Raw genomic sequence first — 15,844 nt, forward strand, 5'->3', positions numbered from 1 at the left:
ACATGTTTCCGCCTAAGAAGTACAGACGAATCAGATGAGTGAAAGAGAGGAGAGAAAGAGAGAGAGAGAGAGAGAGAGAGAGAGAGAGAGATAGTCTTCCATATTTGCCAGTTTGCTTTCCATACGCCCCTTCACAGGCTTGATTGATGGAGACACAGATGTGAAAGAGGAGCAGCTGCTCGCTGCTCTCAGGTGTAATTAAGAAAGGGCTCGGTCACACAGAAAAGCCCCCGGGAGGCCCGACGGAGCACCGAGGAATCAGCACGCCTCAGAGAACAGCGAGATCCAGCAGCAAGCTTCCTTCAGCTTGTTACAGTGAGAGAGACTCTAAATGAATCGGCTTAATTGTCGAGGTATCTCTTGGACCACCTGTGTGTGTGTGTGTGGGAGGGCGTGTTTCAGCTGCATGTCTGCCTCTGTCTGGACTGCATGAGTGTTCGAACTTAAGCAAACTGTGAGCCAGCGCGGTGGCAGGGCAGATCCAAAGTTAGAAAATAATCAATGAAATCAGCCAGGAAATTGTGTTTCGACAAGTTGTTACCCGGAGTCTCTTGTGGTCACTTTGGCTTGTACAAGTTCTGCAGAACACACCGAGACGTGTGACTAGACTCCCAATTTGAAGATTATCTAAAGTTTTTCTCGCTCACACACGCACACACTGGTCCATTTTTCACGCGAATGCAACAATCAAAATCACAGCCGGTGGATGTTAACATGATCCCTCCCAGGGCACCTCTCTTTCTGTCCGATCAGGAGGCCGTGTTCTGTAGAATCAGCACGTCTGCTCGGTGCTCCCTGGTGGCTGCCAGTCTGAGCCTGCTGAGGCCCGATCTGCTGTAATTTGCCAGGCCCATTACTCCCACAAATGTGATGGCTGCGAGCTCTGTGAGTGTGAAACAGTTGGTGGGATAAAGAGCGATAGAAAGGGAGAAAGCGAGAAAGCAGGGTACCTCGCTATTGCTGCTGTCCAGTGTTTGAGAGTGTGATGATGTGTTGTGCTAATGGCACCAATTATGCACCAGAGAGCACTGCTGATGGGCTGGTTTCACAGCGAAAGTGCTGGGGGAAAAACGGTTGCAGTGGGAGGCCTTTGGGTTTATATAAAAAAAAAAGAAAGAAAACGTGTTAGAGGCAGGAGGGAGACGAGCCACTTGGGGCTTTTCTTAGCTAATAGCGGTCTACTCACTACCCCAGACATGTGGAGGTGTCTGGTTGGATCGCAGCCACGCAGGAATTTATGTCTGTTATTTTCAGAGGGGCAAACCAAGCGAGACCAGGACCAATCAAACGCTCTCAATAAAACTGACTTCCCTCTGGAAGTCTCAAAGGCTTTCAGTAGATTTGATTTGAAGTCTATAACTTAGAAACTAGTGGGCGACGGGGCTGAGATGCTGTGATACTCGCTCTCTGTCAGATTGTAAAACTCCAACTCCCCTGTGGGATGGAACTGTTGGAGAGCAGAAGGTGCATCACAAGTAATCATTCTGTTTTTTTTGTAATCCCCTTTCGCGATTGTGCTCATTGTTGTGATGTTTACAAGTAACAATTAGTCTATCTACCTTTTCATGTGTTGGTGCGAAGCATCACGAGGGAACAGAGAGTCTCCTTAGTCATGTAATTGGCTCCTCTGGCGTTCAAGAAGTAAAAGAGTTGTCTATGAGTGTCTTGATGGGTGCCAGGAGAAAACTTTAAAAGCAAGGAAAAAGTTTTAATTTCATTACATGGCGTTGAGCTACCCGCACGCATACAGCAGATAATTACAAGTCTTTGCTCAGAAGCACACAGCAGGGTTCAACAACACAACAGCAGAGCCGACTTGCTCGCTCATGTGCAGATGAAATACAAAAAAATTTGGGAGATCTCGGCAGACAGGGGAGTGAAAATGAGACCATCTATATTCAAGAGATCTCTCGTTCAAAAACAATCACACAGACGTGCGTCGTGAAGGCAAGCCAGCACAGCCACACCTTTGATGCACAGATGGCGGGTGTAAACTGTCTCGTTCCCCCTCCTGCTCTTCCTCTCCTCCTCCTCTCCGCTGTAATCTCTCTCTCTCTCTGTGCCTCTCTCATCCCTCATGTCCCACATTCTTCCTTCCTCTCATCATCCCGCGTGTCACTCAACAGATTTCTCTCACTCCACCGGCAGCAAAGCACAGCGGCTTGCAACCCCTCCCGCCTAAATTTAATAAATGAAGCCTCGCGAAATTGGCAAGCAACCACGGCTGGGTAAATGTTAGCTGAAAGCTTTGGTTTATAAAGGCGGTCCGCTCCTTCTGTGATTTGGAGTTTTCATAGAAAACAGCCAGCGATGGGATTGTCTTCGGGCGAGACAAATTTATGCCAGATGATCCTCTTCTTCCTAAATGGCTTACTGAACACTGAACTGAGGCAGCCAGGAGTTCTGTGGGCTTAAGGATAACAAGCGATCAAACAGACTCAGACACTAAGTCTGATTGGAGTCAGCGTCATTGAATTCAGTCATGACCTCCCATTAACAGTCAAGAAATATTAGGCAAAAAAAACTCCATATCTATTTGAAAAAAAAATTGGCATTGTGGACTGCCGTTTTGAAAATTCGAGTTCTGCATTTTGGCCGTCTCCATGTTGGTCTTTTGCAACCAGAAGTGACCCAAGATGGCGGTACAACAGAACGCTGAATAAGACAATTTTAGGCGACCAAAAAGGTTATAATTAACTTTCATGAACTGAAAACACACTGTGAAAGGGTTGAAGTTGTAAGACTCCCAGACTGGACAACGGCGTGGTAGCGACCTGTCAATCACAAGGTAGCCGTTCCCTAAAGCATACCCTGCTTTATGGTCTATTTGACTCTAAATGGGATCATAATTTACTAAATGAACATCATGCTGTATTGAAGAAGACTTGAAACTAGCTATTGAGACCATAAACTCATGTTTACAATGTTTACTGAGGTAATAAATCAAGTGAAAAGTAGGCTCATTTTCTCATAGACTTCTATACAATCACACTTCTTTTTGCAACCAGAGGAGTCGCCCCCTGCTGGATATTATAAAGAATGCAAGTTTAACTGAAGCTAACATGCTTGCCAGCATTAAGATTGTAAATGGGTGAACCGCTAAACTGGCTTTGTCCAAAGGTAACAAAATCCATCATATCTTGTTTGTTTAATCTGTACAAGAAATCAAACTGTGAAAACAGCATTTCACTGTTTCACGAGTGGTTATGTTGCCAGGCAACCAGCGTTGGTACATTGGATGTTTGGGGCAAATGAACACGGGCTTCACAAGCGGTCCAGCAGTCAAATTTGTGCAGAAAGTAGAAAATTTGCTTGGCTTTCTGTCTGAACCTTACAGTCTAAGGTCTGAACACACCTTTAGAGGTGGTGGTTGGTAGATTTTGTTACCTTTCGACAGAGCCAGGCTTGGTGGTTCCCCTTGTTTCCAGTCTTTGTTTTAAGTTAAAATTAACATTAATTAAATGTGTAATAAATTCGGGGGATCTATCAGCAGAAATGGAATATAATATTCATAGCTGTGTTTTCATTAGTGTATAATCACGTGAAACTAAGAATTGTTGTGTTTTCATTAACTTAGAATGAGTCCTTCGTATCTACACAGGGAGCGGGTCATCTCCACAGTATCCACCATGTTGCACCGCCATGTTTCTACAGTAGCCCAGAACGGACAAACCAAACACTGGCCTTAGAGAGAGCCTTTAGCATTTTTTACGTTGCCTGAAGGCCACCGTAATTCTACGACACACGTGAAACTATGGTAACGTTAGTTAGAGTGCAGAACCGTAGTGCCGCCAGCTTCCGTCTGACCTCCGTTCCTCCTAAAGTAGTGTTATTATGGTAGGAGTTTGCACTGAGCGGCTCACGTTACCGCACTCTTAAGGCCTTGACACACCAAGCCAACGGTCGGCCGTCGGAAAATTTTGGGCCGTCGGTAAGCATCCATTGGCTCTACCCTGCCTATGTCTGAGTATTTTCGGCGCCTGTCGGTGAGAGAAATCACACTGATTTGCTGTTCAGCTTAAACAAATCAGTGCACGAGGAGAGAAATGGATGTGTGGAAAGCAAGCCAACAAGTAAACTCAAGAGGACACACAGAAGGCTCTTCTCAATGTTCGTCTTCATCTCATCTGATCATTCCAACACACGGATATTTTCACAATGACATGGCCGTCTGGAATGAAGCTAAGTGGTGAGTGAGAGTGGTGTTAAAATGGTCGTCAAACGCCGCTTTATTTCATGTACGTATCATAACAACGGCTTGTATATCCGCCGTCCTCGGTCTTCCGGTTTTACCTTTTTGAATGACGAATACAGACGACCACTGCCTGCTGTTGTGGAGAGTTATTTCCTCTCACGCAGGTGCAGAACGTCCATGGTAGTTGGCTGTCGGCTGTCGTCTTTGCTGTGTGTTTGACGTCAAGACAAAGGCGACATGAGGTGACTCAACATGCGGCCTTTGTCGCCGCTAGTTCTCTGATGTTGGGTAGGTGTGTCCCCAGCTTTAGAAAGGGAGGAGTGAGCGGAGGGGTACTCAGTTGGTTACAATCTGCAACACCAAATCCTACACACTGTACCTTTAAGCTGACCAGCTGTTGGCTGTAGCCATATATTTACCATGGTATCAATCTTGTCATCTAACTCTTGGAAAAAAAAGCCAATAAGCACATTCCCAAAGTGTCAAACTCCTCCTTTGAATGAAATAATTGTGTGTCTGCATGGTGTTCTTACTGTCCACACAACAGTAACTCTGGAGAAGTTCTGCAGATGTTGCCAGTGCAATACCAGTGTGAGATAGAGACAGTGTGCCCAGTGCCGGTTGTTTGCTGAATTAAATTTAGCTGTCTCTGCTGGCATACTCGTGGGTGAAATGAGATTTCTTTTCACCTGCTTATTGCACTTACAGCGAGGGAGGGCTGAATAAAGGGCCTGCTGTTTTTTTTCTCGCTCCCTCAAATAAGACGAAGCGTATAGAAACACTTGCTTTCCTCCACAGGCAAAATTCCTGCCTTAGATAACTTTTGTAGGAGCTGCTTTTCCTTTCTGACAAGCTGACTGACAGATAATCTGACTGACGGATCATGTCTTTAAAAGAAAGTGGAAGGTGCAGAAATTGCCAAGGAAGCCCCAGATATAGAAAAGCAGTCAGTGAGCTAAGGAGACAAGGTTATCCCAAACAGTAGAGAGAGATTTCAGCTGAGCATTTCCATCCACTTTATGATGAAAGACTGCTGTCATGTTAAACATCAGATACGGGGTGGATCACAGAGATATTGGGAAGAAAGACTGCAGATTGGTGAGGCATTTGTTGAGAGCCTGATAGTTCTGGAAAAAGAAAAATGAAAGGCGCCCCGAATCTCTTCTGCGCATTTGATTTTTGCATGTGTGCGTGGTGAAGAGCAAAGTGTTGGTATAGCTAAACAGGGAGGCCCGTGGAGGATTCAGTTTTCGCTCACAGAAGATTCAACTTTTCTTTTCTTATTGCCTGTTTTAAATCTCACCAAGAAAAGTGTGGGGGCGTTTGGCTGCTCGGAGCACGGGAATCGATGCTGCAGGCAGGCAGAGCGAGGGATCGGCGCTGAGAGGTGCGGAGGACAGGACACTCTTGTATCACTCGCCGGGCGTTCTTGGCAGCTTGTCGTCCTTTGTGTGTGCTTGTACAGGAAGACCTTTGGCTGGTAAGCCTTGTATCACCAGAGAGAGTCTGTTCTGTGTCTGCGTAGGTAGAGCTCCATGTAGCCCCCCTCCAGTTCCCATTTCTGAGATAATTTGCCTTCAATTTGGTGTATTCACATGTACTGCCTGAAAGGTTTAAACACAGGTTAGATGAGGTCGGAAAAGTTGTAACAACCAATCCCCCGCTGATAAAAAGGGTTCAAGGCTTAAATCATCCAACAGCAGAAATGATACAAGCGAGAACTGAGATGCTGCCACGACATTATTTCACCAATCTGTCTGCGAATCACACAGTAAAGATACACTTTAGCCAGCGTGACTCCGCCACAGCGGGAGATAAATCTGATGGAGCGCAAACAGAATCGACCCCCATTCCCAGGAGTAATGGAGCTGTCACAGGCTAAGTCTGACCCTGCGGTAACCCCCCCCAGGGGCAATGATATGGCACCCATCCCTTCACACTGGGGAGCCAGCAGCAGAGTGAGGAAGAGGGGGGTATCTGATGATAGCAGTCATCCTCAATGGAATGAGGAAAAATAGAGGTCATTGTGCCACTGTAATCTCATGGGAAAAGTGTGTGTAGTGAGAAACCCTGCAGAGAGCATGACAGTGACAGAGAAAGGAGGAATGACACTCACAGTGGGAAGTGATTGTTGATGCCTGCATGGCTGGAGCTGATGAAACCTGCCTCCAGAATATGGACATATTGGAAAATATATAAATACTAGGTTTGTCACGATTTTGATTCTAAATCGGAAATCCATCAAAATTAACTTCCGATCTCGACCATCGAGATGGTTAAAACTATAAACCAGCACAAAAATCACTATAATCAACAAAAGCCACCGTGTTCTGAACAGACGCATTACATTAACATTTGCATTTTGGAACATAAAACAGCAAACTTAAACTACTCAGTTCTCGGGACTAGGCAGGCATGATGGGAAATGTGGGCCGTCCCTGTCGCTATAACACTCCGGGGACTTCCTGCATGTCTATGGCATTTTAAACTGCATGATTTAGCCTAGCGACTAGCAGACTTTAGTTAATTGTTTTTTTTCAGCATATTTCTCCTCTCATTTAATATAATTTTACACTTTACATTATCAAGCATTTTTCCTTTAAATGGTAAAATGTGCCGTCATGATTCAAACAATTCTGAGGGAAGAAAGGTAACATGGTTAAAGGCTACACACATCTGATGATAGCAGTCATCCTCACTGGAATGAGGAAAAATAGAGGTCATTGTGCCACTGTAATCTCATGGGAGAAGAGTGTGTAGTGAGAAACCCTGCAGAGAGCATGACAGTGACAGAAAAAAGGAGGAATGACACTCACAGTGGGAAGTGATTGTTGATGCCTGCATGGCTGGAGCTGATGAAACCTGCCTCCCATGAAATATGGGACATTTCTGGTCCTCTTGCACCTGCAAACAAATTATGATGGCAATACAGAAGAAGCAGTATCATTTTTTGTTGTTGTTGATGGACTTAGTGCTTATCTCACTATGTTGGTTTCTTATTTACCAGCCTGTTAAGATCACATGCATTTCCGAGACGCAGTGACACGTACCCTACGGCATCAAAGCGTAATGCACGGCGAGGCAATCTTGCATCCAATCTAGAGACTGAGCTCCAGTAGCCTGTGTGTGGTCTCTGGAGGCTGGCTGAGACATGCCTCCTCCTCGCTCAGCCTCTCGCTGCTCTCCATCCACCGCGGAGCATCTCCGGCTCTGAATCCACTCTGGACACACACCGGCTGTAGCGCGCGATCTACACGCACACACACACACTTGCACACATGCACACACACACAGACACACGCACACATACACACACACGCTTACAAAATGCAGCGCACAGAGGTCTGGACCGGCCGGAGAAAATCCTCCTGTGTCTGACTGAGTGCGTTTATGGTAAGAGGTTTATTTTCCCCTTTCTTTCATCTGTTTGTTGCATTTTTACGCGCAGCTCGCTGCAGCCGAACTGTTATCTAACAAGCAAGATGCTCTAATCTGACAAGAGAGTATCATCATAGTGATTATATGAGGAGTCAAATGTGCCAATGATTTCTCCACACAGCAACTTAAAGTGCGTCCGCGCTACTTAACGGTGAGTTTTTAAAGTGACTTTACTAGATGATGCTCCACATGTTGTGCTGATATCTGTTTATTTCTTTCTTCTAACTTTTATTCCCAAAAAATATTCTACTGTTGTTTTTAAGTGATAACCCCGAGGGCAGATTGAGTTTATATTGGTATCAATAACTGAAAATATATATTTTTCATTATATCCAAATGCAAATGTTTTTACTCTTCATCATCATCATCACTGTTATACAGCCTGACTGACTTGCACTGGTAGATGTATAAGTGACAGGATAAGATCAAAAGTTGAGGTTTCTTATTCTTAATCCATGTATTTTATACTGTAAACTCATTCATTTCATCATCACTAAATTTTAGATTATTGTTATGAAGTTCAGTTATGCTTTAATTAACACTCAAACAACCCCTACTGTTTCTCTCTGTTTGTGCATGAACCACGGGGACAAGATCAAATGAAGTGTTGACCTTTTTCTTCATTCTTCTTCTTTCTTGTGTGTGTGTAGTGCCTTTACTCTGTGTGTGTGTGCGTGCGTGCGTTTGTGTGTGTGTGTGTGTGTGTGTGTGTGTGTGTGTGTGTGTGTGTGCGCGTGTGCTAGAGGAATCATGTAGGACAAGCTTCATCTTCTCCCCTATCACAGGAGCTCCTCTGTAGCCCCAGGGTCAGATGCAGCTCCTCTGCACGCTGCAGCAGCTCTGCTCTGCTGCCTGTGGCTCTGTGCATGTATATGTGTGTGTGTGTGTGTGTGTGTGTGTGTGTGTGCGTGTGTGTGCGTGTGTGTGCGTGTGTGTGTGTGTGTGTGTGTGTGTGTGTGTGTGTGTGTGTGTGTGTGTGTGTGGTGTTGGTTCAGAGAGAGAACAAGGGGAAAAGATGGATAGACAGATGGAGAACAGAAAGACTAGCTGGAGACTTGAAGCTCCTCCTGGCGTTGCTACACTGTTGCTCAACTCTCCGTGTTCCCCTGGATTGATCTTTGCCAATAAAACCGCCTCACTCAGAGGATCTGTGAACGCACAGAGGTGCCTTAATAGAAAAATCTTTGGCACTGTCACATCCCTCAATCACTCGCACTCCAAATCCCTCAGTCCCACCCTCATCACTAACTTCTAACCTCATTTGTTGCCTTTATTTTCCACAGAGGCAATTGCCTTCCCTGCTGCACCATGCCCAAATGTCATTACATCCAACACTTGCTGCTAGCTATGTTATCTCAGCAGCAGCAACTGCTTCTGAATTTACAACTCAAACCTGCCAGAGGAGTGTAGCCTACACCGCACAGTGTAATCTTTGGTTGATCCTGTCCCCGAGGTTTTTATCCCCCTGTAAGCATTGTTCTTGTTTGAGGGATACAAAAGCAGAGACCATCTGAAGCTCGTGGTCCCCTTCCAGCTGTTGACAGAGTGTCTATTATTCCTGGTGTGAGTCCCCGTGCGGGAGGAGTTATAAGCCAGGGAGAAAGGAGGACTTGCAAATCAAATTGCTTTAATCCATTGGAGCATCTGTCCTCATTCTCCAGGGGGCGGCAGGGTGTGTGGCAAAGGAAGCTCTCTGATCACGACTGGAAAGGAAAACAAAACCTGTCGCTGAGGAATCATAGGATGTGCCTTGGTCAGCCAGCTGTGCAGTACACGTAGGGTACGGATGGCAGGACTGTCAAATTGACAGATTTTTTCCCCCCTCTCTTTCTTTAGTGTCAGAGGTGGTAAGAAGCTCGGTCAAAGTTTCTCATTATCTGCAGTCACTCGTGCTTCTGTTTCTCTGCTTTTTCACCCGTCTTCTCCTGTCCTTCAACAAGCTCACAAACAGACCGAGCAGCTTTAAAGTTTGTTCTGAAACAAGAGACAAACAGTAGCGCGTCCCTGTTTCTGTCATTCTGTCTGCCAACAAAGTTTCTCCCCCTGATGGGTTCATTCTGCGATTGCTGTTTTTAGCAGTATTCAAACAGAATGGTTCATGATGTCAACTCGATTTCTTCTCCCCCTCACCCACAGAGTAAACGTCTTTGGTTTTGCGCTGTTTGTGATTAATGGAACATCAAAAGCCGATCTGAGCTCAGTGTGATACATTCCTGAGGATATGAGTCTGCCAGGGACACATAAACATCATTAATGAACAAGAGGCAGACTGGAGAGAGACAGAGTGACAGAAGGAGGGTGAGAGGAAGCAAACAGGAAGGAGATATTTATTTTTTGTCAGTAATATGATATATATTTACCTGTGGTTTAGATGATGATTGCCTAGGTGAGTGATGGAGATGCACTTTGCGCCAGGGGATCTCGTGTGATTACCCTCCATCAGTTTGGTGCAGCAGAGGGACAAATGGATGCCAGCACCTTTTTTTTTCAAAATCCATTTGGAAAATCACATCTCCCTTTGCTCTTTCATGCCCAGTGGCAAAATACTCTCGGAAGTGTACAAAGGAAACTTCTCCACTCATCTATGTGAAGACAGCTATATTTATCTGGGTATGTAGCTCTCTGCTGGGCTTAGAGGCTTAATTACCCAGAAGAGAGGAAAGCGAAAATGAAATGCAATTATGCAACACTGTGTCTGCATGCGCACGGCATCTTGAATAGTGGAGCTATTGTAGATAGGGACATTACTGCTACCATTTCCGAGCAGAGGTCTGACCTTTGAGTCGTGTTTTTTCTGCAGAACAAATCTGTGGATCTCTATTTTTTTTAAGAAACACAAACGTGTTTTTAAGGAATACTTTGACATTTCAGTAAATACTATTCACTTCCTCGCTGATATGAAGCTACAACCAGCAGCCCGTTAGCTTAGCTTAGCACAAAGACTGGAAACAGGGGGAAAGTGTTAGCCTAGCTCTATCTGAAGATAACAAAATGTGCCTACCAGCACCTTTAAAGCTCACTAATTAACAGGCTATAACATTTTATTTAGTGAGCTTACAGCAACTCGGTCTCACGGGAAGGCATTTAAATAGCACGACATTACACAGACATTCCGCGGCTCACGAGGACACAATTTAGGCTTTTCGTGTGTCATTTTTTAGGCCACGCAACAAAACTACGGTAACGTCCATTAGGTTTAGGCAACAAAACATCTTAGTTAGGTTTAGGAAAATTGTCATGGTTCGACTTAAAATAAGAACGTATACTAAGGAAAATACGTACGGAAACAAAATAACATAAGTATGGAAAACACATGACAAACGTCACTAACGTAACTTACAAAACAAAACACCAGTCTCAAACACCGGTCTGCTGGTTAAAAGTCGTGTGTTTGTTGGACCCATCCACCTCCCCGCTATTTCTCTACGCGGATGCGTTTACGTTGCCTACATGGCATATAGGCTACAAATGACAAGCCAAAAGCAAGAAAGGGGTTGTTATTGCACATTAAATGCCTTGCGCATTATTGTGTCATTCACACGCCTTTTCGTGTGAACAGGTATGATTCTGTCACCTTTGGACAGAGCCAAGCTAACTGTTTCCCCCTGTTTACGGTCTTTATGCTAAGCTAAGCTAACTGGCTTCTGGTCTTAGCTTCATATTTACTGTACAGACATGAGAGTGTTCATGAGAGAATCTTTTCATCTAACTCTCAGCAATAAAGCAAATAAGCATATTTCCCAAAATGTTGAACTATTCCTTTATTCACTCAAATAACGTTTTACTTAAAGGCTGTTGCACAATTTATAGGACAAACCGTCGAGGGAAATCTGGATGGGAAGAATTAATGCGACATACTCTACCTGCTAGTATTTAAGTGCCCTTGAGCAAGAATCCTAACTGCTTCCAACAGGAGCTGCTCGTTGGCCATCAGTAGAGAGCTGCTGGCATAAAGGAGTGGCAGCTGCAGTGCACATGTATGAAGCCTGAGAAAAATGCATCAAAATTAAATCTCATTGTGTGTCTCTGTTCCTCCCTGGCGGCGTCAGCGTGAAGGATGTAGAGCCAGAGGGGGGGGCAGGATGGAGTGCTCCTGGAAGACGGTGCTGCTGCTGGTGTGTGCGTCTCTTGGGGTCCAATACACGGCCATCCGCACCCTGAGGGACTCTCTGTCTGGGCCCTGTCAGGGAACCTACCGCTGCCAGACCAGGCACCACAGAGGTACGCCTCGACAGTCAGGCCAGATTGTCCCACATACTGTCCTGCCTCGCTACTGGAGAGCATGTGTACAGATATAGATATATGCTCATATGTATTGCAAAAATAACACAAATAACCTAAAATGCATGCATGTTATTACAGATTTTGGGTGTGCAGCACCAGCAGAGGGCATACACAGACACACACTTAATTGGTTGTAATATTAGTCATTTTTTAGCCTCATGCAAAGAGATTCAGTAAAGAGCCAGCATCAGAACTGTGACTGAAGCTGAAGAAAAAGAAAAGCAGATCATTAAACGAGGGAATTCCCAACAAGTGTGGAGGATAGAGAAATGAAATATGTGTGATCCGTTTTACAATTACCCTCCAATTTATCTCCATTAATGCCCTCTCATTGCGCAGCTGTAGCTCCGGTGCACGAAAGTAACATCCCTTTTGCAATCAACTCCTCATCAGCAGTAATTACACGTTAGCTATTTGCGCTATATTTAGAGATCCGCCATTTCATAAACCCCCTTGGTAACCACCGGCAGACAAGCAACTTACTCAGGCATGTTTACCCTCTAAATTATTTAAGCTTTATTGGCTTGATCCATTCGTTCACTTTCTGCTGGACTGATGTTATGATCAAAACCCACTCATTTTCACTTTTATGAGCTGAAGTAACTCTTCGGAAATAAGTGAAATAACTCCTCTTTTACCATATCTTGAATCTAGGAAACAGGTAAAACAGATTATGTAATGTGTTATTCCATGTTGTTATTAAAGCTGCAGTCAGGAACTTTGAGTAAATATGATAAAAGGCTATTTTTATAAAATGGTCACTATATCCTGACAGTAGATCATGAGACGAAATCACATTCCTCTGTGTCCTCCTAGTGCTCTTAATGGCATTTGTAAGATTTCACAGCGCCGAGCGAAATCAACCAATCAGAGCCGAGCAATCTCTGGGCAGCTGTCAATCACTTGATCAGAGTTTGCGAGTTTCGCGAGCAGTGATTGACAGCTGCTGTAGAGACTGCTCGGCTGCAGCTCAGCTCTGATTGGTTGTTTTCCTTTGGCGCTGTGAAATCTGCAAATGCCATTACAGTAGGAGCACAGGAGTACACAGAGTAACATGATTTTTGTCAGATTTTCTGTCTCATGCACTGCTGCCATATTTATGTAGGTATTTAAATAAGTTACTGGCTTCAGCTTTAAAAGGATAGTTTGGGTGTTTTGAAGTGGAATTGTATGAGGTACTTATAGTAGTTGTATTACTTACAGTAGATGACGGATCAGTGTGCCCCCAGCATCGAGAAACAGACAGGAGCATCGGCACCGGAGCAAAGCAATGTACTGCTGTGGACGGGCCCGGCGGCAAAACATATTTTAGCAACCTAAAAGAAAGGCTCATCTAAAAACATCGATATCCGTTTAAGTGAACGCTAAATTTAGAATATTTTGCGATGGCGAACTGAAAATGAAACCTATCTATACTGTTTTTTGTCATCTGAGCCTGCTAGCTTTGGAGAGATCTTAGACAAGTTTCACTTTCAGTTCAGCAAGGAGAAGGAAAGGGCTGTCTGACGGCAAGATAAAGTAGTGTAAGTATTCTAAGTATAGCGTACACTTAAACGGATATTGATTTTTTTAGGTGGGCCTTACTTTTAGGTGGCTAAAATATGTTTTTCTGCCGTCCCCGTCTGCAGCATTATATTGCTTTGCTCCAGTCTCGGTGCTCCGGTCTGCTTCTCCAAGCTGGCGGCGTGCCGACCATCATCTACTGTAAGTTTTTGTAAGACAGCATGGTGCAATTGCCGTCTGTTTCACATAAAATGACTTAAGACATGTAAAGCACACGACTTGGTTGTGTCTTTCTTCCAGACTCCAGGTGGAGAGCCTTGTGCGATGACAGTTGGATGTCCGTTGATTTGCCCCGGAAGCACATCCTTCTGTTTGCCACCACGCGCAGCGGCTCCTCCTTCACCGGGCAGCTCCTCAACCAGCACCCAGGGATCTTCTACGTGTTTGAACCTCTCTACCACGTCCAGCAGGCCTTCACCAACTCTAGCAGCAGGCTGCGTCGCTCCCTGGATCGCCGGGCTCTACTGGGAGCATACAGGGACCTCCTCCTCAATCTGTACACCTGTGACCTTCACTTCATGGAGAATTACATCCGCCCGGAGCCCCAGGACCACGTCACGAGCTCCTTCTTCCGCCGAAGCTCCAGCCACGCCCTTTGTTCCCCTCCCGTGTGCTTGGAAGGAGGGGACGTGACGCCCTCTGATCCGCCTGATGAAGCTTGGTGTCCTAAAAAGTGTGGGGCCCTGAACCTCACCCTAGCCTCTATGTCTTGTCTGGCAAGGGAACACGTAGCCATAAAGACTGTGCGAGTCCCTGAGGTGGGGGACCTGCGCACCCTGACAGAAGATCCACGTCTGGACCTGAAGATCATCCACCTGGTGAGAGACCCCAGAGCCATCCTTGCCTCGCGCATGATGGCGTTTTCAGATCAATTCCGCGCTTGGAAGATATGGAACGCGACGGGACGGCAGCCTCGATACGTGGACCTGACGCAGATCACCAGCACCTGCAAGGACATGGCGGCCTCTGCGGAAACAGGCCTGCAAAGACCGGCGTGGCTGCGGGGACGCTACCTGTTGGTGCGGTACGAGGACCTGGCGTGCAACCCGCAGGACAAGGCCACTGAGATCTACAGGTTTGTGGGGCTGGAGATGGAGGACAGGGTGCGGACGTGGATCGCAAAGAACACCAACAGCGATGCGTTGTCTCCGTCGGAGTGGAACTACAGGTACTCCACAACCAGAGACTCCAGAGCAACAGCAGAGAGCTGGAGACTTCGTCTGGGCTTTGACATCGTGAGGACGGTGCAGAATCTGTGCAACGACACTCTGGCTCTGCTGGGATACAAGCAGGTTCACTCTGCAGCCGAACTCAGAAACCTGTCTCACAGTTTAGTGGAACACAGGACCTCTCAACCAGTCACATGGTAGATTTGATTAAAACAAATGCACTGTTATTTATTTATTTATTTATTTCAGCTGACTTTCCTCTCTGTCATGATGCTGATAAAATGAATGTAATTTATCTTATTTTTTAATAATGCCTAAAGTAATTTAATATCACATTTATTAAAAGTGCCAAATATCAAGTGTGTGTGGCGCTGGAAAAGGTCTATACTGCTGTATGTGTTGATTGAAAACTCTTCTCGAAAACACCGACTTCTGATGTGATGAAGTTATTAGGCTGTTTTTTTTTTCTTCATGATTTAAATTTTCTCATAATTCAGTGTTTGAACGAAAGAGAAAAGACACTTGAAATAGCCCAGGTACCATTTCAGAGTAAATCTGACCTTAAGTCAGACAGAAAGTGATGTTCCTGAAGGTGAGACGCACAGGAAGCGAGGAGGATTTATTTGTTAAAAAAAAAAAAAAAAAATTATAGGGCTTGCCTTCCAAGTGTCTCTAATGCATTTTGAAAAAAGGATTAAAATGTCATGTCGTAGGTAGAAAATCTTCTGCAGCGCACAGCAGCTCTAATTTCCATGTGAAGATGTTGAGAATATGAGAACATATTTGTTTTGCTGTAAATACTGATTAACTGCTGCAATGCAAGCGAGCAAACGTTATGTACTGGATGTGTTTGAACATTTTTTTGTCGGTGTATCTATACCGTTTGTATTTTCTAGACTTTTTCAAATAAATTATTCATATGTAAGTAATACATATCTACCACACTGCTGAAATCTTGTTGAAACCACATTTGTTTGATCTGTTTTTTAAGCGGATAAGTGCAAGTTTTAGCTCTGAAAACAGAGAACGATGCGAATCCGTTGTGTTTTATCTTGCAATCCTTATATTGTAAAGTTTGTCTTTCAGCCAAATTTCAGTCCTGCTGATATGTCTGTAGTAGATATGTTGAACACATGCTGCTCACACTGTGTTTCATTTTGAGATAACTTTGAACCTAAAAAGCATAATACCAGGA

General features: G+C 44.9%; 1 protein-coding gene across 3 annotated transcripts; it reads left to right on the forward strand.

The window, feature by feature from the left end:
* Nucleotides 1-7,091: 7,091 nt before the first annotated feature.
* Nucleotides 7,092-15,602, forward strand: si:ch73-62b13.1 (uncharacterized protein LOC100002270 homolog). 3 transcript variants are annotated; one of them, XM_037768737.1, is made up of 3 exons: nucleotides 7,092-7,588; nucleotides 11,683-11,854; nucleotides 13,721-15,602. In XM_037768737.1, the coding sequence occupies exons 1-3, from the start codon at nucleotides 7,586-7,588 to the stop codon at nucleotides 14,848-14,850; spliced, it is 1,305 nt and encodes a 434-aa protein (XP_037624665.1). In that variant the 5' UTR covers nucleotides 7,092-7,585; the 3' UTR covers nucleotides 14,851-15,602. The 3 variants fall into 3 exon arrangements, with proteins under 3 accessions (XP_037624665.1, XP_037624667.1, XP_037624666.1); XM_037768739.1 differs by lacking the exon at nucleotides 7,092-7,588 and adding an exon at nucleotides 7,631-7,784; XM_037768738.1 differs by lacking the exon at nucleotides 7,092-7,588 and having other exon boundaries at nucleotides 11,348-11,854.
* Nucleotides 15,603-15,844: the final 242 nt, after the last annotated feature.

The sequence above is a fragment of the Sebastes umbrosus genome, chromosome 4 (genome assembly GCF_015220745.1).
Source record: "Sebastes umbrosus isolate fSebUmb1 chromosome 4, fSebUmb1.pri, whole genome shotgun sequence".
NCBI lineage: Eukaryota > Metazoa > Chordata > Actinopteri > Perciformes > Sebastidae > Sebastes > Sebastes umbrosus.